The sequence below is a fragment of the Danio rerio genome, chromosome 1 (assembly GCF_052040795.2).
Source record: "Danio rerio strain M-AB ecotype USA chromosome 1, GRCz13ab, whole genome shotgun sequence".
NCBI classification, from domain to species: domain Eukaryota; kingdom Metazoa; phylum Chordata; class Actinopteri; order Cypriniformes; family Danionidae; genus Danio; species Danio rerio.
In genome coordinates this window covers 14,539,421-14,563,649 of record NC_141021.1, presented here as the reverse complement: position 1 = coordinate 14,563,649, position 24,229 = coordinate 14,539,421, and the positions used below count along the sequence as shown (strand labels likewise).

Below are 24,229 nucleotides of genomic sequence, written 5' to 3'. Positions count from 1 at the left end.
AAAACTCACTTCTTTTTTAGGCATATTAATTCTTAAAGCAAGACAATATATTTTGCTTGTCTAAAAAAAAAATCTGCTTGATTTAACACTTTTTAGATATTTGGACTAGAAAAAAGACTATCTAAGTAAGAAAATCAGCAGGATCCCTATTCAGTATCATTATATCAATGTCATTTCTTCTTCTTTTGTAGTCTGAAAAAAGAGGCCATATGACCTTGGAAAAATGCCAGAGTGAGTAAATAATGATTGAATTGTCATTTTTAGGTGAACTGTCCTTTTAACATTCATGTTTAACCAATGTCACCTGGTACATATAAGACCTACTAACATATCTAACTCTTATTTAAATTCACATAAAAAGAAATATATGGTCTATGGTGATACCCACTGCACAGCCCACACGTGGACTTGATCTAAAAACAGAAACATGTTAAGTGCGCACAGCTGAATGATGAAGCCTCTGTCTCTTGACCAGGCCACCTAGGGATCCCTAAACCAAATCTACCCGTAGGAGCCTCACTTCTCCGCTGCCGAGCTGCTCTCCATTCCTTTACCCACAGCCGTAAATCTGGCCTCTAACAAACTTACACAGACCGCCTGATACATGTAACCCAGGAACCTTTGCTCACACGGGAAACACAGAAGAGTTCGAACCCCGCTGTTTAACTACCTCTGCTGGAACGCCTTCGGCTAGCATGTGCTGTTGTTTTAAAACTCACGTTTTTTGGCCGCTCACGTCTCCCTGGTGGAATAAAGGCGGTAATGAAAAACAGACAGTCACCAGAAACTACAAACCTTACAGAACTGGGGTTCATTTGTCTAAAACACTGTTAAAAGCAGAACATTTTTACAATCATGTAACATGACAGTCTACTGAGACCTGAAACCCTTAGAGGGGCCTCCAATGCCATTAACACAACCGTAAAAAAATGTATTACTTAATATATTGACACATTCCTGCAGAAATATAGCTTTATTTTGAGGTGTTTCATACTTGCTGTGGGCTAACTAGGGGATTGCCCACTGATATGTGTGTCAAGAAACAATTAAGAATAGGTTTTCTAAATAAAACACAGTTTTTTTTTTCTCTCTACTTAGCTCATCTTCCTGCCAAGCTCTGGCATTGACCCATTTACAACTGCTGCTGCGCATGTTGGCACTAATACCATCTGCATTCTGATACCTTCATTAAAACATTACTGCAACAACTCCATCAACGTGGATCCCATTTATGGTTGTCTGATTTGTTTCCATGGTGATCGCTGCTCCAAAAATGAGCTGTCAGTCATTAAGAATGGAGTCCAGTCAGGGAGCCTGAATCCGAGCATCATGTTCCTCATTAATCACGCATATTTATTTTATTTAATTTACTGGTTGTTTAAGGAGTAGTTCTTCTGGAAATGAAAACTCAATATTCACCCTCATGTCGTTTCAGTATTGCAATTTGGTTCTTCTACTGTTTTTCTGAAGAGTTTGTTTTTAAATCTCAAAAACAATGTTAACATTCATTTGAAAGAAAAAAGCAGACATATTCCAGAATAGCTTTGCTTGTGTTTCATAAGCAAATGAAAGTAATATGGAGAGACAAACCACAAACTGGCAACAGGATGCCTAAGGCTCATCGATGCACAAGGGCAATGAATGCTACCCCATCTAGTCTGAGCCAACAGAAGGTCTACTGTGTCACACAAAATTGTAATAATGATTTAATGGGGGGAATGGGTCACAACACATTGTCCTATGTCCAGCAACATAAATAATAAGAGAACTCATCATGACCTCTGTCCAGTGTGCTCTTGATCATCAGAACAGTGAGCATCAGACTCAGGATTAGGTCTGGTCACTCATGTGGACCTAAATTTGACACATGCTATCTACCTCAATATTGCTCCAGAACATGTACATGCCTTCATGACAATGGTGTTCCCTGGTGGAAGTGGCCTCGTTCAGCAGGATAATGCACTTTGCCACGCTGCACACATTGATCAAGAATGGTTTGAAGAGCATGAATGTGTCACAACAAACAGTGCATTGCACTCTGCTGCATAGCCAGATCAATCAGAGTGGCCCATGAAGATCTCTATTCAATGATCATGTGAGCATTGGAACTGGGCCTTGGAGCATTAGAACAAGGCCATCTAGTCCTTTAGGGCCGAGACACAGCAAGCTGACGTCTCACACAACTAGCGCAGATGAAAACCAACTGTGTTGTTGGCTTGCATCTAGTTCCATTTGGGCCAATAGGTTGCCGGCAGTTGACTGTATTGTGAGCATCCTTTTTGCTCCTTTGTGAGAAGACCTGTCTTTCTGCACCCACAGGGGGCAGTATTCTGTTTTCTCATTCCACAAAGGGAAACTGGAACATGAAATGTGTACATAAAAAGCACACCTGCCAACATTTGTCTCTGAAAATCTGGAAGACCGGGGGGAAGGGATGATGGGTGGGGGGTCTGTTTCCAGTACTGTTCGGAGACTTTACAGTGGCTGGAAAAAACAAAAAGGGGTGACTGGTCTGTCCTATGAACCAGGTAACAGCCGCTGCCATCGGAATAGTTGGGGTGTTATAGATTGTACCAGAACCCTGAGGACTGGGGAAGAGGGTGAAATTGCGAGTGTTTTCCGGGAAAAATGACAAAATGGGAAATGGGTCTGAACTACGTGAGACTCCCGGGAAAAACGGGAGTGTTGGCAGGTATGATACAAAGTGTAAACAAAGTAGCGTTTTGTACCATTATTACAGTAATCGCCACTCAACAATAATTGATTTGCTTAGGCAACTATATCTGATAATCCAACACAATCTCACTGTAGTTCGTAACTTTTAATTTAGTTTCCTCATGAGATCAGGATAATCAATGTTTGAAAAATGTAGCAAAATTATAGTCAGTTTCTTTGTTTTCCTTCCTGACTTGAACTGTTTACTTGGGTACCTCACTTCAGTTTGTAATCTTGCACTCTGATTCATTGCTGAATAACCAATCAGAGCTATCCGAAGCTGATTCTATATTCTAAATCAGAACAATTCAATCCGACGTTAACCCAATGAGAGGCAATCAAACACACCAAACCAACTGGCTGCATTGACGCTGCTCAATCATTGACTGTCGGCTTGATGTGTCCCAGCCTTTATAACAAATCAGAGACCCATATACATGTGCACCATTTACCTTGGAAAGAGATGCCATGGGAATGTACTGTTCAGTGCAATTCATGTGAACCTAAATTTGATTCATACAGTACCACGTTCTTATACATTGTTGCAAGCCAGGGACAACGATGATTTGAAGAACATTATGAAGGATTCAAGGTGTTGACCTGACCTCAAAATTCCACAGACCTCAATAAAACTGAGCATCTGTGAAATGTGCTCGATCCACAAATTTGATCCATGGGAGCTCAACCTTGCAACCTACAGAACCTGCTAAGGTCTTGATAGCATATGCCACAGATACAGTAACCTTCAAGGGTTTTGTGTTTCTTAGCACACAGAGGAACAACATAATGGCTTATCTGAATATTTATAATAACTGTATTGTGTGCACTTTTGTGTGCACAATTTAGCAATAAGTAAAAGGGTCAAACTTTATTTTGATGGTCCATTTGGGCATTAGTAGACTATCTGCTTAATATCTGTTGATATTTCTCCTTCAACAAACATTTAACTCACTATAAGTAATTTTGCAAGTACATTTCAACTTACACTAACCCGAACCTAATAGTATACCTATAATCTAATGAGAATTACTTACAATGTAACTTAAATTCAACTAACAAATCATCAAAATAAAGTGTGACCAGTAAAAGTGTCAATATAGAAGAGTGAGTAAATTTGCTTTCATGAGGGAACTATTCCTTGTTGTCTGAACTAGCCAGCAACACTTTATCTCATTCTTTATGTCCGTCTTTAATTCCACTTTCCTTCTCTCCTTTTCATTCTCTCAGTCGTCAGAAAGAGCCAACTCAGCAGACATCAGTGTCAGAGTGATTTGTCCTGGGTGACGGTGCTTGAACTGGGGCTGAGAGGTTGGTATTACTCACTGCCAGTGTGTGTGTGTGTGTGTGTGTGTGTGTGTGTGTGTGTGTGTGTGTGTGTGTGTGTGTGTGTGTGTGAGAGAGAGCGAGAGAGAGAGAGAGAGAGAGAGAGAGTGTGTGTGTGTGTGTGTGTGTGTGTGTGTGTGTGTGTGTGTGTGTGTGTGTGTGTGTGTGTGTGTGTGTGTGTGTGTGTGTGTGTGTGTGTGTGTGACATGACATTGACTCTTAGATAAAAAATCTTTTTCTTAAAAAAAGACTAGAAGTATTTAATTGATCATTTTGGAATTCATTCATTCATTTTTTTCGGCTTAGTCCCTTTATTAATCAGGGGTCTTCACAGCGGAATGAACCACCAACTTATTCAGCATATGTTTTACGCAGCACATGCCCTTCCAGCTGCAACCCATCCACGCATGTGTGGCTGCACCCAGAGGAAACCCATGCCAACATAGGGAAAACATGCAAACTCCACACAGAAACACCAACTGACTCAGCCGAGGCTCGAACAAGCCACCTTCCTGCTGTGATGCGAACAAGCTACCCACTGCGCCACCGTGCAGCCATTATTTTGGAATCTTTGTTATAATCTGTATTCACTTGTCATAGTGGCAGTACTCTCAAATGATACACAATTGTCTCGTGCTGTATCTATTTCAAAAGGATATAGCCTTTATATACCTCAAGGGTACATATTAGACCCTGTGGGTGGACTTTTAAGAAATCTATCCCAGTGGCAAAGTGTACATTTTTTTTCTGACAGTGCAGTATTAAACAAGATGAATAAAAAATGTAGACCATAGTTCCCAGTAGGAATATAATGGTTGCCAATAGAATTAAATGTCCATTTATCATTTTATATAGTAAAGCACATATATACATAGGACATTCCCTATTTAATAAAGTAGAACATTATTAAAATAATTCATTTAGCTACTGGTATAATTAATGTAACTGAATCAGTGATACATTGGGTTATATTAAAGATATCACAGCATCCAATATGAGGGAAAAATCCTTGAGAGTTTTTTACAGAAGGATCTTACTGGATCACATTAAGATGCATTGAATTTGATTCCAAATTGTGATACAATTTTAACCGGAATCCTACAGGACTTTTTAGTTAGAAACTAATTCAAATACATACCCAGGGCTTTTCATTCATATGCAAATTTAGATTTCAGTCAAATATTAATGGACAGTACTATTAAGCTTTGCACTGTAAGCATAAACTCTCACTGGCAGCATTAGCAACACAGTGTATAGCCGAGGGTGGCCCTCGAGTGCAGCTGTCATATCATTTCCACAAATTAGCCTGTACATACACTAACTTGTGGTTTATAGCGGGGCTGGATTACCATAGTGGGCTACTGTAATAAATTTGTCGCCCTTGCCGCGACACAAAGCTCAATATGGTGCTTTTAAGACCACGCACTACATGCATCACGCGAGCAAACGGGCTCCGGAGTCTTGTTATCCCGCTCAACGACTCATAAAGCAGTAAAGGCCCGTCCCAACTGAGGGGGAAGAGGGCTAAGTTTGCTCTGTGACCCAGTATGAATAACAATGCGCATTGTCAGACCTTTGTGACCGTGGGTCTATTGAAAAAGCGAAACCCAGCCCGCACTGAAAGAGAAAGCGCTAATCGAATGAGGGATAATGAGACAGACGAGGCGACAGATGCTCGCGTGCCTTTACAACGCGACGCGCGCGCGTTCACGTGCATTCCAGCGACAGTGAAAGCAGAGTTCGGCCGCGCGAGTTTGCAAGCCAACCTCATTTGGCCCGCGCTCCACCTGCTGTGGTCATTGTTTGTTTGGGGAAGGACATAATATCAATGACAAAAGTTGAATCCGTGGCGTGGTTTTATGGCTCCTGCGAGGGATGCGCTTCTGTCAGGGAGATTGAGACGTAGCGCTCCCGTATGGTGTCATAAAGTTGTACTGACACCAAAAATGCAGATGTTCCTTACTCGGTGACTTATTCATTATGCCATTTGAATTCAATCAGTCACATATACTTTCTTTTTGAGCTTGTGCTAAAAATATTTGAGGCCGTATGCGTCAAAGTTACACCTGTCTCTTGAGTTGGCTTTCCACTTAAATGTATTTGTTTCATTACCATATTGTTCGCGAGTTTTTAAATAGGTTATGTCAGATGAGGGATTTCTTTTTTCACTCTTTAAAGCCAGACCGTGTCTAAGTGCATTAGCCTGTGCATCTGTTTTTACTTATCGCACTTCTTTTAGACTGTGATTTTTCATGCAACACTGCGGGCATTCCAGAACCCCTGAAATTCACCAAAGTCTTTGACGTCTTTGTTCAGGCAATGTGATTAGAGCAGAGGTAATTGCATTAAGGCTTCGGAGCCAAAGAGAGCGCTCGGCCGTATCAAACCTGGTTAAAATCGCCCTGCTAAAATTGGCCGGGCGAAATGCAGACGATTCGCAAACATGGTGTCTTATGAAAAGAATAAACTGCACAAAGAAAGAAAGTGGCGGGGTCAAACGTGCGCCTTCTGGTACCGCTGCAATTTTCCCGGTAATCACTTTCCCAAACAGTCACTAGAATACCCTAGTGTCTCTGCATGGGCCCTTTTTGGTGTGTCAAATCACATGGAACCCCAGACTTGGGAGAAGAGGAGCAGCATTTGTGTCAAATCTGTCGCCAAAGGGCTTTTTATTAATCCAAGCCCAACTTCTGTGGGTTTGATATGGTTGGCTACATTTCCACGGGTTAACATATCACCATGGGAATTTGAGTGAGAGTAAGGAAATAGGCCATTTAATGTATTTTATTCATCCGTTTGCCCGTGAGCGTGGTAGAGCAATTGAATTGTCCCCGTTTTTACACTTTCAAACTGAACTAATTTCCCTCTATAGTTTAGACTCACAGAAAGCCTATTCTCAAAAAAGGAAGCATGACCCATGCGCAAATGCAAATGACCCGGTCCAGTTGACTTAGTCCAGACAGTGTATGTTCTTCTTAAAGGCTTTACATGGATGTTAGGTTAATACATTTTGCGGGAATCACACCAAAAGACATGCACGCGATGTAAAACGGTGTTATTCACGTGCGCAGAGCTGTTTGTGCGTGTGAGCGAGTTCTTCACTCATTCATCTGAACAAGTGATTCGACACACGGCTTAAGCTTAAATATATATGCCAGATGACGAGTCAGTAGCGCGTGAGAATACTTTAACCCCAAACAAGTAAAGCGGGTGATACTAAACGGATTTAAGAAAGACACTTAAGCAGTTTCAAACATATCGACAGCTGACGCAAAGATTAGTCTAGACCTCCAAAAATGAATAATGATTTGTAACCATCTACAGAGTGTTTAAAGCCAGTTTAACTCATTTGAAATGAGCTGCACGGATGAAACGAGATGTGCACCACTTGTATGAGATGAATGAAGAAGTTGTATACACTTGGAAATTAATTAAAATTTTAATTCAATTTCCCATCATGTTAACACACATTATACATTATAAGTGAACTGATGTTTTAATGAATCAGCAATCTCCTATGATTGCAGACAGTGAAAAATATTTCAAGTGTTACTTGACTAGCATTTGGCACACTTAAAAGAATAACGCACACACAAACACCGTTTTGGCTTTCCATATTTTACATAAAGATAAGCATACTGTTCAACTGAAATATTGTATCCCTTAAACTAACATGACCCATAAACTTAACCCTTACTGAAACAAAATAATTGTTTAATTCCCACAACGTAGCATCATGTAATGCTTGATCGAACTGTATTTATTAAATTACTCATTGTTTTATTTTGCAGGATGATAAAGAATCAGCAGAAAAGCAAGGGGAATGATAAGTGGAACAGGACTGGGAACTCATGAGCACAACAGCCCTTTATATGTTAGAGCAACACGCGACCCTCTGTGCATAATAATGTAGCCTATGTAATTTTTTGGAAACTATTAGTGTTATACACACACACTAAATGGAATCCTTAAGGCTGACAAATTAATAGAAGATCCTGAAAAACCTCAGACAAGTTTTTAAAGCTGTGATATATATTCTAATATATAATTTTTGAGGATCTTGTAGGCTTTTCTCTTTTAAAATATGCCTGTGTTATGTTCTCCAGCATGATTAGAAAATCCTGCAAGATAGCCTGTATTTGCTTATAATTATATTACATGCTTAAACCCTTTATCTATCTATCTATCTATCTATCTATCTATCTATCTATCTATCTATCTATCTATCTATCTATCTATCTATCTATCTATCTATCTATCTATCTATCTATCTGTGTGTTAGAGAGTGAGTGATATGCATATTATAGTTTGTCAAGATAAGTTCATGTTTAGATAATAAATCAAATAATAAATGAATGAATGAATGAATGAATGCCTAAATGAACAAACAAACAAACAAACAAACAAACAAACAAACAAATAAATAAATAAATAAATAAATAAATAAATAAATAAATAAATAAATAAATAAATAAGGTGATGGGTTAAACTATGAAATACATATTTTTAACAAAAAAGCTGCAGGTTTAGATCTATAAATGAGGTCATATTATAAATGAAACTTTGCTGTAGCTGCGCAAGCTAAATGGACATTCTGCGTGGTGTGACCTAAATAAATAGGTGAATAGATTTTATTGACAGTCATCTAGAGGGAAAGTTCAGCTCGAGTTATTCTTAAATTTTGCTCTCTCATCCTTTGTTGAAACGCGTTCAGGAGAGGGAGAGAGAGGGGGAGAGAGACCCTAAAGGGCGGAGTTATCCACTTCCTTTCTCCTCTTCATTTAATTGGGATCTATAGTGGCTCTGTGTTGAATGGTCAGTTGCAGAGAGAAGGGGCAGCCCTTGATTTAGGAGAAGCGTTTTGTGTGAAGCCGTGGCACTAAAGGAGGCTTTGCTATTTTGGGTTAGTCAGTCAAAGAGTGTCTTTAGACAGCGGGAGACAGATACGCGCGCGCACAGGCTCTCCAGACGGAGGTTGAGCTTACAGTCTCTTGATACGCGCAACAGATTTCTCCTTAGTGACAGAGGGATATGCGCTTTTGCTTTAAATGCTATTGCTTGACTTATGCTTCTGTTGTTTTTTCAAGACCTATTTTTTTCGCCGGAGCTTTCAGAGAAGACGTTTTTCTTTCGGATTTGTGGATGTTTTTGAGACCATAACAACGCATGTGAAGGACTGAGACAGCACAACAAAGGAAGCGACAATCATTCTGAGAGTATATTTTTGCAGTGCCTGACGGAGCCCAACATGGAGACCAGCAAGGGTACAGTGCTCTGTGCCACTTTACTCAAACTTGCTCTGCTCGTGACATTGGCAGGGTACACCACGGCTGCAACTCTAAAATACCAAGTTTATGAGGAGCAGAAGGTGGGTACTGTGATAGCCAGACTTCGAGAAGATGTCGCTGATGTTTTGTCCAAACTTCCAAGCTCGATTCCGTTACGATTTAGAGCCATGCAGCGGGGAAGCGCGTCGCTTCTTTCGGTGCGCGACCAGGATGGAGAGATCAGCATCAGGACCAAAATAGACCGCGAGAAACTGTGTGAAAAGAATCTGAACTGCACTATCGAGTTTGATGTTCTCACTCTTCCCACGGAGCACCTACAGCTGTTTCATATTGAAGTGGAGATTTTGGACATTAACGACAATGCGCCACAGTTCGCGCGCCCCGTCATTCCCATAGAGATCTCCGAAACCGCCGCCGTGGGGACGCGCATTCCCCTTGACAGCGCCACCGATCCAGACGTCGGGGAGAACTCACTGAACACATACTCTCTGACCCCGTCTGACTTCTTTAAGATTGACATTCTAACCAGAACCGATGGAGCCAAGTACGCAGAGCTCGTTGTGTTAAAAGAGCTTGATAGAGAGGTGCGAGCAAGCTATGAACTCCAGCTCACAGCCTCAGACAGGGGCGTTCCCCCCAAATTTGGAACAACGCTCCTGAAAATCAGCATAGCTGACTCGAACGACAACAATCCAGTGTTTGAGAAGCCATCTTATGTGATCAACTTGCTTGAAAATTCCCCTTTAGGCAGTTTGCTTATTGATCTGAACGCCACTGACCCAGATGAAGGGACCAATGGGAAAATCATATACTCTTTCAGCAGTCACGTGTCACCTAAAATATTAGAAACCTTTAAGATTAATTCTGATAATGGTCATTTGACACTGATGAGGAAAGTTGACTTTGAAAGCACAAATTCTTATGACATAGATGTTCAAGCTCAAGACATGGGCCCTAACTCGATGCCAGCACACTGTAAAGTCATAATCAAAGTAGTGGACGTGAATGACAACAAACCTGACATCAGCGTCAACTTGATGTCCACTGGGAATGAGGAGATAGCTTATATATCAGAGACGGCTCCTGTAGATACATTCGTGGCTCTGGTGAGTGTAAATGATCTGGACTCTGGCTTAAATGGAGAGGTGGAGTGCCGTCTCTATGGCCAGGGTCATTTCAGGCTGCAGAAGTCATATGAGAAGAACTACATGATCCTTACAAACGTCACGCTGGACAGGGAGAAGAGGTCAGAGTTCAGCCTCACTGTTATAGCTGAAGACAAAGGTTCTCCAAGTCTATCCACCATCAAAAACTTTATTGTGGAGGTCCAGGATGAGAACGACAACGCTCCAAGTTTTGCAAAGAGCAGATATGAGATTTCCAAAGCAGAGAACAACTCACCCGGAGCTTATTTGTCATCTGTGAAGGCCTCAGATCCAGACCTGGGCCCAAATGGACAAGTGAGCTACTCTATACTTGAAAGCATGGTCCATGGTAGCTCCATTTCCACTTACGTCACCATTGACCCATCTAACGGAGACATTTATGCACTACGTACTTTTGATCGTGAAGATGTAAGTCAGATTTCATTTTTGGTCCAGGCCCGGGATTCTGGAAATCCTCCACTGCGTAGTAACGTGACTGTTGTGTTGACTGTCTTGGATGAGAATGACAACAGACCAGTCATCATGATGCCTCAGCTGTGGAACCACACAGCTGATGTTCCAGTATCTAAATATGCAGAGATTGGGGATGTGGTAACAGTTGTCCGCGCGATGGACCATGATGCTGGTGCTAATGGTGACCTCTCCTGCTCTGTTGTTGGGGGAAATGAGGCAGGTTACTTTAATATGGATCCTAAAACATGTGAAATTCGGACTAACGTCAGTATACAAGAGGTTCCACAGGATCACGTGGAGCTCACCATCCTCGTGCAGGACCATGGAACCCCAACACTCAGCGCAAGAGCCCTACTAAGACTTTCACTTTATGAAAACATCGAAAACCTCATGAATCCCCATCTGACAGGTGGAAGAAATGGAGACGGCCCTCTAGATGTCTCCATGATCATCATTATCTCCCTTGGGGCAATTTGTGCTGTTCTGCTTCTTATCATGGTGGCCTTTGCCCTTCGCTGCTCACGTGAAAAAAAGGACACTCGCTCATATAACTGCAGGGTGGCTGAGTCTACATACCAACAGCATCCTAAAAAGCCCTCACGACAGATTCACAAGGGGGACATCACCCTGATGCCAACCGTCAATGGGACCCTCCCGATCCGGGCACACCATCGCTCGCCGACCTCTTCACCTGGAGCAGAACGCGCTCACATGGGCAGTCGGCAGAGCCAACACAGTCGTCAATCCCTGAACAGCCTGGTCACTATTTCCTCCAATCACATCCCAGAGAACTTCGCCCTGGAGCTTACACATGCCACGCCCCCTGTAGAGGTAAAAGCTAGCTTTGAATGCATATTGAAACTCTGTAATTGATACTGATCTTCATGAAGAGCCTGTAAATTGTCTGCTTATGCTCATCTTTTCATTCACCTGTCAACATAACATTCACGTCATCGTGTGTTGTGCTCATGCTAACACTTTTGATTTGTTCATTTGTGTGGCTGTGTGTGTGCGTGCGTGAATGAGTGTCGTGTTCCATCAGTATTTATTTTTATTTATGTCATCTGTTTTTGCTATAGCAAGTCTCACAGCTCCTCTCAATACTCCATCAGGGTCAGTATCAGCCGAGGCCCAGCTTCAGAGGGAACAAATACTCTCGCAGCTACAGGTAAATTTACAAACAAACAACTAATACTTCGCTCCAACTCCAAGTCCATATATGGGCATGATGTGCTCCTGAATAGTATGGTAGAGTAGATGAGTAGTGATACTCAACCTGTTGTGTGCTGCTGGTTCGATCCGATTGGATGATAGGTATTCTAAAATGTTTGTGGTAGAATAGGACAGAACTTCCCTGTTGCCGTGGTCACCCACGTTCGCAGATCCTGATTGGACTGCTCCTCACATGAGGTCATAGCTTGCTTTCTGTGCTTTTTTTTCCTTCCTCTCATCTGCGTTTTGTTCTTGGATCATGTCATTTTATTCTGTGCATATTGTTGAAACCATTGTTCCATACAATGATGCATTTCATTCTCATGTTGATGATTTAAAGACATACTAGAATTAGACAGCTTTACTCCTTTTTGTTTGTCCTGCACACCTCTGCTGATGTAAAGGAAAGCATTTAAGGGATGTTTTTGGATGTGAGAGAAATGCATAGTGATAAACAGACATTGTAAATGCATCTGCTTATAAAATGCTTGACTTTTTACAAGTTAAAATGATGGGTGGGGCTTTATCTTGCCTGCTTTGCATATGCATGTTCATAGACAGTATGCAATGCATAAAGAAGCTTTTAGAAAACTTTATGTTAAGTATTAAGTCTGATGGGTGTCACGGTGGCTCAGTGGGTAGCACGATCACCTCACAGCAAGAAGGTCACTGGTTTGAGACCCAGCCAGGTCAGTTGGCATTTCTGTGTGAAGTTTGCATGTTCTCCCCGTGTTCGAGTCCATAGACATGCAGTATAGGTGAATTGAATATGCTAAAATGGCCTTAGTGTATGTGTGTGAATGTGAGTGTATGGGTGTTTCCCAGTGTTGGGTTGCATCTGCTGCATAAAACTAATGTGGGATGAATTGGCGGTTCATTCCACTGTGGTGAACCCAGATTAATAAAGGGATTAAACCGAAAGAAAATGAATGGATGAATGAATCTGGCCATAGTGTATGTGTGTGAATGTGAGTGTATGGGTGTTTCCCAGTGTTGGGTTGCATCTGCTATGTAAAACAAATGCTGGATAAGTTGGCAGTTTATTCTGCTGTGGCGACCCCAGATTAATAAAGGGACTAAACCAAAAAGAAAATGAACGAATGAATGAAATTGGCCGTAGTGTATGTGTGTGAATGTGAGTGTATGGGTGTTTCCCAGTGTTGGGTTGCATCTGCTGCATAAATCAAATGCTCGATAAGTTGGTGGTTCATTCCGCTGTGGCGACCCCAGATTAATAAAGGGACTAAACCAAAAAGAAAATGAATGAATGAATGAATAAATGAAATGGGCCATAGTGTATGTATGCAAATGAGAGTGTATGGGTGTTTCCCAGTGTTGGGTTTGGGGCATCCGCTGTGTAAAACAAATGCTGGATAAGTTGGCGGTTCATTCCGCTGTGGCGACCCCTGATTTATAAAGGGACTAAGCCGAAAAAAAAAATGAATGAATGACATTGGCCATAGTGTATGTGTGTGAATGAGAGTGTATGGGTGTTTCCCAGTGTTGGGTTGCAGCTGGACGGTCATCTACTGCATAAAACAAATGCTGGTTAAGTTGGTGGTTCATTCCACGGTTGCGACCGCCAATTAATAAAGGGACTAAGCCGAAAAGAAAATGAATGAAATTGGTCATAGTGTTTGTGTGTGAATGAGAGTGTATTGGTGTTTCCCAGTGTTGGGTTGCAGGCATTCATTATGTAAAACAAATGCTGGATAAGTTGTCAGTTCATTCCACTGTGGCAACCCATGATTAATAAAGGGACTAAGCCGAAAAGAAAAAGAATGAATGACTTCATACAGATACACATAATGCCACTCTTGATGTGTCACATGTTTAGATTCCTTAAAAGTAACAAATGCAAATCTAGCTGTAGGTTAGCTGTAGGTGATTCAGCTCAGTACTGGTTATACTAGACTATTGCATGTAGTTTTAGCATACTCCATAGCATGAGTCTTTACCCATGTATCTGTTTGAATGTTTGTGCAGGTACGCCCTCCAGGACATGGATAAGTTCAGTCTGAAAGATAGTGGGCGTGGCGACAGTGATGCGGGCGACAGCGACTGCGAGATGGGCCGTGATTCGCCCATCGACCGGTTGCTAGGCGACGGCTTCGGAGACCTCTTCCACAGCGACGGACACCACCGTCTCCACCCAGGTGAGAAATGAAGTCTGATTGGTCTCTCGTGTGGTTTCTCACCTTTTTATCACCCTGAATTATGGCCTTCATCAGCTTGATTATATCGAGCACATTGCGTTTATGATGCAATTTAACACCTAGTCTACAGTGACTTACTTTTATTACATCGTGAACAGGTGCAGGTATAAATTAAATGACCTGCGCTGTGCTTTTACACTCAGTATGCAAGAGAAAATTAAGGGAAAAGCCTTTGAATTATGCGGCTATTTTTGTAACCGCTACCTTTTTTAGCTGCAATCTGTTTCATCAGAAGCTTAAGACAGTGTGTGTGTGTGCATGTTCATGTGTGAAGGCGTGGACTAGAGTGTTATTTCCCTGTATTCATTCTTTTCTGTGAGTGACAGCCCTATGCTTTCAAAATCTGAACTGAGGAAAATTCACCGTAATTGCTTTCACAATGCAGTTAAACCCCCCTTCCGCACGCACACACTCTCTTTTCTCTCCCCAGAGGGCCGCTATTTCAGCCCTGCTCTTCCTCTTTTATAGAGAGAAAGAAGCAACCTGTGTGCATCGATTAGAGTTGCACCCTTTCCTCACCAAAGCAGTTATTGTCATTTTCACTCAGCCGCATTTTCCCTCCATCCCAGTTCCAGTTTGTCCCCTCCATTTCTTTCCCCTTGCTGCTTTGTCTCTAATATTTAAATTCAGTCCTATCTGATTCGCGTGAGGTGGCGTTGCCAAAGTAATGAATAATAATCCAGCTTAACAAAGGATGTCAGACTCCACAAGAGAAACTGCAATGGAAGAATGACAAACTCACTATCTCCTCAGCTTTTCAAGCTTCCTCCCCACCACCTCCGAAATCTGTTTCTCTAACTTTACATCCTTATCATCCTTCTTCATTTTACCATTCCCTTTCATCGCTTTGTTTTGCTCACTTCTGTCATCTGTCACGTGCCCAGAGGAAATTTCATTGCTCACAGGTTGCTCCTTCATTGCTCAGGAGATTTATGTTTCATCTAAAAGCATAGTTCAGCCATAAATGACTCACTATTTACTCACCCCCAAGTGGTTCCAAACCTTTATGAGTTTCTTTCTTTGGTTGAACACTGAAGAAGATATTTGAAGGAAGCTGGAAATATGTAACCATTGACTTCCATAGTAGGAAAAACAAACACTACAAAGGTCAATGGTTACAGGTTCAACAGTAGAAAAAAAATCAAACAGGCTTGTAATAATTGACAATATTTTGGGTTAACTATCCTTTAAGTCAGGGGTGTCCAAACTCGGTCCTGGAGGGCCAGTGTCCTGTAGATTTTAACTCCAACTTGTCTCATCACACCTGCAAGGACTTTTCTAGAAAGCTTAGTAAGAGCTTGATAAGCTAGCCCAGGTGTGTCTGATTGGAGTTGGAACTAAAATTTGCAGGACACCGGCCCTCCAGGACCGAGTTTGGACATGCCTGCTTTAAGTACTGTGCAGACTTTGCCTTAGGGATATCTTCCAAAACAGGGGTGTCCAAACTTGGTCCTGGAGGGCCGATGTCCTGCACAGTTTAGCTCCAACTTCCTCCCACACCTGCCTTGGGCTGCGTCCGAAACCGCCTACTACTCAGTAGGTACTGCATTTGAATTTAAACGTACTACGCGGCCGTTAGAAAAGTACGTTCTATACAGTATGAATGTGAAAAGTATAAATGGAATTCGGATGTACTACATCCGCCATTTTGACATGGTCACGTGACCTACCTGCGTCAATTGCGTCGCTTTACTCCCATTCATGAATTCGCTCCTGGGGCATCATGGGATAGCTAAACATGCATTGGATGCGCACTCTAGAATCTCGCCGGAAGTAGTAAGTCATCCGGGTACTTCTCGCATACTGATTTTCGAATTCTATGAATTCGGACATACTACTCGGCTCGCATACTGATTTTAGCGTACTATATAGTATGGAAGTATGCGGTTTCGGACGCAGCCTTGAACTTTAGTATAGCTAGACAGAGTTTGATTAGCTGGTTCAGGTGTGTTTAATCAGGGTTGGAACTAAAATATGCAGGACACTGGCTCTCCAGGACCGAGTTTGGACACCACTGTTCCAAAATATTTTGTTATTAAAAACTGATATAAATCATTGTTTAAACCACAATGAGGTACTAAAAGCAGATTGTTTTTTAATTTTGCATTTTTGAAAAGTATCATGCACACAAAACATACACCCACTGGCCACTTTATTAGGTACACCTTATTAGTATCTGGTTGGAACCCTTTTTGCCCTCAAAACTGCCTTAATCCTTTGTGGCATAGATTCAACAAGTTACTGGAAATATTCCTTAGAGATTTTTCTCCATATTGACATGATAGCATCACACAGTTGCTGCAGATTTATCGGCTGAACATCCATGATGCGAATCTCCCATTCCACCACATCCCATAGGTGCTCTGTTGGATTGAGATCTTGTGACCGTAAAGGCCGTTCGAGTAAATATTCTCTTTTTCAGACCATTCTTTGTAAACCCTAGAGATGTTGTGCTTGAAAATCCCAGTAGATCAGGAGCTTCTGAAACACTCAGACCAGCCTGTCTGGCACTAACAACCATGCCACGTTTAAAGTCACTTAAATCACCTTTCTTTGTCATTCTGATGCTCAGCTTGAACTGCAGCAGATCTTCTTAACTATGTCTACATGCCTAAATGCATTGAGCTGCTGCCATGTGATTGGCTGATTAGAAACTTGCATTAACGAGCAGTTAAACAGGTGTACCTAATAAAGTGGCCAGTGAGTGTATTTGTTTTGTCAAAACAATCCCCATTCACAGTCATACATAAAACCAACTAAAACTCTGTAGGCCAGTAATGGATGATGTCAGTTTCTAAAGAAACTCTAGATTACTAAAAAAAAATCTTTCTTTGCCTTTCAGCAGTCATGAGATTGTGTACGGAGGAGTGCCGTGTGTTGGGTCACTCTGACCAGTGCTGGATGCCATCTCAGGCGTCCTCGGATTACCGTGCGAACATGTTCATCCCTGGAGAAGAGAGCAGGCCTCAGGTCCTTGAGGAGGACCAGCAGTCAGTGGACTCAGCTAAGAAGAGCTTTTCTACCTTCGGAAAGGACAACGAGGAGGAATGTGGCGGCTCACTGCTGTCAGAAATGAACAACGTCTTCCAGCGTCTTCTGCCAACTTCTTATGCTGACGTCCGAGAGCTTGACGAATGCACCAGCCAGCCTGCTTCCTCCATCGGCATGGAGATCAGAAAGGGATTCCTACCGGGTAAGGCGTCATCTACAGGTTCGGCCTACCCACAGGGAGTTGCCGTTTGGGCGGCCAATACGCACTTTCAAAACCCTGGCGGTGCCGTGACGAGCGGACACGCCGCAACCAATCACGCGGCATCGCAGGCGCATTTAAAATGGCTGCCGGCGATGGAGGAGATCCCAGAGAACTATGAAGAGGACGACTTGGAGAGCGTGCTCAGCCAAAGGCAGGGAAAACGCAATGACACAAGACACGAAGTTGTCGACGCTAGTGAACTGGTTGCCGAAATTAACAAATTGCTTCAGGACGTACGCCAGAGCTAAACAACAATCGGTTAAAGAACATTTCCCTATCTCCTTCTTTTGCGTTTGCTTTGTTTTGGCGGAGCAAACTAATCATTTAAAGGAAGAGAAAGGGAGAGAGTTCAGCGCTGTAGCCTTGATTGAGTCGCACGTGAGAACGTTTTGGTTAATATTGTTTACTATTTTGGTCTTTTTTGTACACATTGTGATTGTAAACACCTTTTCGATTATTTTTTACTCCGTATTTATATATGTGTATATATGTGTTTGTACAGAAAGCAATACAAAAGTCTATTTTTATACATTATTTCACTGCATGTAACTAAAATGAAATGAAGATTTGTTTGTATACTTGAAAATGTTTGAATGTGAGCGTGAGTGTGTGTGTGTGCATATGTAAGGCTGTTTTAATCGGTACAGATTTCACAGTGTATACAAACTGTTGTTGGTGGTGCAGTTGTCTGTTATCATTATTGTGAACACCGAAATACTCTCAACGGAAATGGCTCTTTTACATGGATTTTCCATGAGTGACTGTGAAATGTTTCTTGAGACCTTTTAAAGACTTTCTCCTTGTCAACAGACCTTTCTGTTACAATTTTACAAAAATGTTGCATTAAAAACATACATTTGGAAACATCTCTTTCCGTCTGATTTTCATTCATTATACATCCTGTAGCAAATCTATTGGTCCTAGATGTGATTTTATTTACCCTTTAGCAAATTCACATTTGTAAGCTTTGGTTATGAAAGCATCTTTTACCATTAGCCTTGGAACTTGTAGAAAGTGAAGCAGACAGAATCGATCAACTCCCTACAGGAATTCTCATTTAACACACACATGCTCCTCTTTTCACGGACCTCTTTCACCGCTGCTTTCACTAAGAGCTCCCCCTTTTGAGCAGAGCAGGTATTGCAGCCACACAAAATAAATGTTTCATGACATGTGCAACAGGAGATGCGCTGATCAAATCCTCGGTGTCCAGATAAACCCCTTTATTAAAACCCATTTGATTTCCAAAGACAACTCATTTTGTTTGTTGTCTTTGCAAAGCTTGAAATGATGCAATTTAACCATAATTACCCAGCCATAACTTTTAGTAATTAGCTAACCCTGAGGAATAGGCTAATAGAAAGATTATGGCTGCACATAAAACCCACCATGCCCCCTAAATGTTGTTATCAGAGGTGTTTGATTAATTCATACACACGTGATGTGGCCAACTGGATCTTTAATGGATTTATCAATATATAATATCCTAGTGTAGGGACACGTGTGGGTTTATGTCGGATCTATGCATGGATGTTTATAAATGTGTGAGCTTGCCTTGTGTTTTGTGTGTATGTGTGGTTAACACCTGTCGGTGTGTATAATTTAACAGCAGGCAGCTGTTCAGGATTAGTAATCTGGAGTGCAGCCAGTCGATGTGATGCAGTGTGGAAACATCTACACTAGCCTGACCACAGCATAGAGCAGCCATTATCCACACACACTCAGCATTGATTTTACTTTATTATTCTTTGCAGCAGTCGGTGAGCAGGCTCTATTCTCACACAATCACCACTTTCAGTATGCATTTTAGACTAATTGCATGGTGTAAACGGTTGGCACTCTGGACTGTGAATGCAGAAGTCTCCCATGGCGGAAGCTGCTTGGACTGTGCACGACCTTGAACTTGGTTTCTTCATCCTCATCCCGTACCTTTGACCATAAAGCAAGCTTTAAACGTGATGACTGTAAGTGCGGGGCTGTTAACCTCAACATGCTCCCCACAATTAGTAAATTGCTTTGCATAAAAGTGTCGGGAGCAGCGATGATAACTAATCATCAGGAATGAATGCTGCAGCCAGCGAGCGCCACCCTGTTCATTTAGGCTAAGTTGGGTTGCTGTGTGGAGCGGGGGTGTTAATTCACCTCGGGGTCAGTTTAATTCGCTTCCTCTCTGCTGAGCATCACCTGTGGTCTGAGGTTTCTGTTTTCCTGCTGAGTAACTCTGAGGAAAAGATGATGACAGAATTGGACTGCAGTGGTAGTACAGTTTTTACTGTTTATTTTGTGTGGAAAATTTCATCAGGGGTGTTGCTAGGGTTGCGATGCTAACTGACATAGCATGTTATAGAATATAGCTATAAAATAATAAGCAATGCATGAACTGTGATTTCAGTATTGCAGAAACAGATGCAATTGGCTATATCTAGATAAATATGTCTAGATATCTATATCATATTTAGAAAGCTAGTACAATTTACGTTTTTCTGAATAATTTGCTTGTATTTACATTGATATTTCATTTCACCAAAACTACATTTTACACTGTGAAAACATAATAGGCCTCGTCAGTTGTTAAAACCATTCAGTTTTGCGAAACAGTTGTATTATTACCTCATTAGCTTCAGCTCCGCAAAATAATTAAGAAATAACGACAGTACTTACGGTGCAGTGGTGGGTTTTTTAACACAGTCCCACTCCCATTTGCCGGTAGAAACAGGTACTGCTGAACAGCTGACTATTAAATACCCGACACAAAAGTGGATGTTGTAATTTTAAGTACTTACAAAATAAACAAAATAAATCGTATACAACCTATTTTTTAAGTGCAACATTTTGCCCTCACAATGTCACAGATTTTAATGTTCATAAGTTTGGTTAAGTGGAAATCATTTAATAATGTCTTTATTCAGTAAGGATTCATTGGGTATTTTTTAAAAGAACACTCCACTCATTTTAAAACTGCCCTAGAGGTTTTTTTAATCCATTCATCCAATCTCTGGCTCAGGAACGCCTTTAGCTTAGCTTAGCATAAGTCATTGAATCATATTAGATCGTTATCATCTCACTTAAAATAAAAGAGTTTTGATCATCTTTTCAAGGTAAATCTTGAGTTTCATGTAGTTACACTGGATACTAAGACTGAAAATGAAAAGTTTTTTTTTTTTCTAAGCCAATTTGGCTTAGAACTATACTCTTATTAGACTATTATTTTATTACAATAATGCAATAATCAAGAAACTTTGCTTTGTCAATATAATCTTGCTGTAGACTTTTTTTAAAACGCTGAATAATATAATTTCATCAGTCTCATACAAAATGTATAGAATATTTGAGGTTTAATTTAAAAAATATATATTGAAACTGTGGTAATTTTTTGAGCAAGATGGTAATGAGCTTTTTAAGTGGTGAGGTGTTGATGACGTATGGAATACTGTTTACAGGTACAAGTCGCTATTCATTTGAATTGAGAAAATGGTTAATGGACACTTTTTAGTCCTTGCACACAATTGAATTTTAGATAAAAATCATGGTGTACAGTTCAGTCTCTGACTTGTTGGATCATATCAAAATGTTAACAATTTATAAATAATGAAATCACTTTCTGGCCACCGGATATTAGGCATGGACAATCAATGTTGGACTCAACAAATAGCAATTTACAAATTGCTGTAATACTTAAAAAAAAAAAAAAAACATGATCTCATATATATATATATATATATATATATATATATATATATATATATATATATATATATATATATATATATATATATATATATATATATATATATATATACACACACACACATATATATATATTTTTTAATATATATAATTTTTTTCCTATTAAATATTTCCCAAATGATGTTCAACAGAGTCAGGAAATATTCACAGTATGTCTGATAATATATGTAATAAATGTGTGTGTGTGTGTGTGTGTGTGTATATATATATATACACATATATATATATATACACACATATATATATATATATATATATATATATATATATATATATATATATATATATATATATATATATATACACACATGTGGCATGAACTGAACTTATGTATATAAAATCTGTCACGGAGTAGACCACAAAACATATCAGACTCTTTGAATTGTACAAAGAATGCTATATTTTATAATCTTACAGAGGAGATAGATCTCTTGTTACAAAACAAGAAAAAATAAAAAATAAATAAAAAATGCTTAACATGCATATTATTGAACCATTGAGGTTTATTTACATTACCTCAGATCCAGAGGTTTGCTTGCTGTAATTAACTCTGTCCAAAGCAACAGCCAGCATTAGAACCTCTAATATTACTGCAAAAAGGAAATATAAATATGATTTTTTTTTTTGTATTGCCTCTCTACCTTTGTGGTTTCTTTGCAACCTCATCACACATAAAGATATTGTGGATTCAGTCAATGTGAATGATTTTGTCTGTCCAGACAGCTGCCATAAAGCATAGCCAATACTTTCACACCATTGCCTAATTAAATCAACAAGTGAATTCTGTAATCATGTCACGTTCTTATTAATTAACACTACAAGTGTGGGGAATACAAATTTTAAGTGTGTGAGTGTGTTTGTGTATATATGTGGGTGGTGAGTATGTGTTCTGTTAACACCCTTAGGTTTCTCATACAAACATGTTTAAAAAGACGAGGGAAATTGGTAAAGTGTGTTGCTTTCCTGAAAAAAAAAAACACACACACACACACACACATGTAATGTTACACAATACTTCTGTAAGAGAGTATAATCTGAAATGAATATCAATAAACACTAGACAGTCTGCAATGTTATTTCCACCCTGTTGCAGGTTGGTGGTCTTGTGTGCCTGCTTAAAATTTAATGTAAATATGCAATGCAGCATAAAAGCCAGACTAAGTTATTCCTGCTCTGACCCACCTCATCCCCAAGCTTTGCTATGAAAGAGAGAAAAAAGAAAGAAAAAAAAGAGCACAGTACTACCAATGCCGGGTTCAAGTCCCAGGGAGAGAGAGATATACACAACAGTGCTGTCTGGTTCTCGAATCTGATTGGCTGATAGCTGTGGGATTTCTCCAATATCAGAACTCATACAGCTTCTTCACCCTTGTGTATTACTCCGCCCACATGGAGAGACAGCAGATCAATAAACTCACTACAGTTTGACAAATATTGCAGCTGTTGGACAGCATAATGTACTTTTGAGGCTTGTTTAGTAGAGTAGTTGTTTAGATTGCAACTTTGTAGTTAATTTAAAAGGACAGTGCCTGTTTTACATATAATCTGGGAGGTACAGTGTGTCGGCATCCATTAGCCTGACATACTGAGCAGAGCAAAGAAGGTTGACCTTCCGCAACAAGATGGCGACAGAGACTGCATAATAAGCCCTTAAAGGAGGAAAAAACGACGTTATTTCAAACTACAACTGAACATCATTATAAAACAGATAAGTGGCTTTCTAAGTCAATCTCTCTCTTTTGTATGTTGAAGTGCTGTGTTTATACCATAGTCTGTTGGAGTTTCTGGTAGTCTTTGCTTTGCTTTAGTTTTTTCCGGGTTAATTATTGTGAAATTCTAATTACAACAGAACTACTTGGAAGTGTCTCTAGACTGATGGTATTTCATGCTGTTCAGCTTTATAATCTTAAAAAGTCAGCAAAATCACTTGTTTTGTAATCACTTTAGACATTATGCTTAAAAATCATTCAAATACAAGATCTAAAGGGATATTTTTAAAGTAGCAACAGTTTCTGCTGTTCTGATGTCGACTGCAGACGTGAATTAATGGCGGAAGAAAGTAATTCCTCATAAAAAATGATTTTTAGACTTTTAGATTTTCTTTTTATATACATGATTATGCCATCAAACTGTTGTAAACGACATCACATGAGTAGCAGTGCGATATGGCTGTATATCGTCACTAGTGAGACACTAAGACACATCTCCCACCAGTGCCGATATATAGCCGTATCACACTAATATTGCTGATATGTATATATTGCAAATTTGTAAATAATGTAAATACAATTTTAGGCAATTAAAAAATTATAGTCATGTAATAGTTGAAACTGTAATCATATTTATGCCAAATCAAGTGTACCAAATAAAATGTATGTACTTATTTAATATATTAATCCAAAATCAACTAAGCTTTTGTCAATTCGATAATAGTATATCTCTTAACATAGCTATTTTTATAACTAAGCAGTGTTTGATTCTCTCTATTGATAATATTCATATTTAATATGTATGTCGCATAACCCGCTGACCTTTTTGTACTGTCAATGTTGTTCAATCTATGCATAAAGGTCATTATTTTATACTTGTATGTATTATTATATATTATACTTGTATGTATTATTATATGTTTAGGAACTAGGATGGTTCACATTATAGATTACAATACAATATTTATAATTAATAAATAAATCATTTAATTATAAGGAGGCGTGGTGGCGCAGTGGGTAGTATCGCCTCACAAAAAGGGCACTGATTCGAGCCTCGGCTAGGTTAGATGGCATTTCTGTGTGGAGTTTGCATGTTCTTCCAATGTTTACTTGGGCTTTCTCCGGGTGCTCTGGTTTCCCACACAAG

At 40.1% G+C, this 24,229-nt stretch overlaps 2 protein-coding genes across 7 annotated transcripts in view; both read left to right on the top strand.

The window, feature by feature from the left end:
* Positions 1-4,023, top strand: part of LOC137489979 (uncharacterized) — a 196,693-nt gene extending 192,670 nt beyond the window's left edge. Inside the window, exon 5 of the mRNA XM_087236793.1 lies at positions 3,943-4,023. The gene's annotated coding sequence lies outside the window, so the exon portion shown is untranslated. The remainder of the gene's footprint in view (positions 1-3,942) is intronic.
* A 4,822-nt stretch (positions 4,024-8,845) lies between these two features.
* On the top strand, positions 8,846-18,492 carry pcdh18a (protocadherin 18a). 6 transcript variants are annotated; one of them, XM_087236306.1, is made up of 4 exons: positions 8,846-11,776; positions 12,058-12,113; positions 14,144-14,313; positions 17,216-18,492. In XM_087236306.1, the coding sequence occupies exons 1-4, from the start codon at positions 9,287-9,289 to the stop codon at positions 17,872-17,874; spliced, it is 3,375 nt and encodes a 1,124-aa protein (XP_087092432.1). In that variant the 5' UTR covers positions 8,846-9,286; the 3' UTR covers positions 17,875-18,492.
* The last annotated feature ends 5,737 nt before the right edge of the window (positions 18,493-24,229 follow it).

Bases quoted from the DNA above. Each gene is read 5' to 3' on its own strand.
- pcdh18a (XM_087236304.1), top strand. From the start codon at position 9,287: ATGGAGACCAGCAAGGGTACAGTGCTCTGTGCCACTTTACTCAAACTT. The intron at 11,777-12,024 runs GTAAAAGCTAGC...TTTTTGCTATAG, and splicing joins ATGCCACGCCCCCTGTAGAG to CAAGTCTCACAGCTCCTCTC. The intron at 12,114-14,143 runs GTAAATTTACAA...ATGTTTGTGCAG, and splicing joins AAATACTCTCGCAGCTACAG to GTACGCCCTCCAGGACATGG.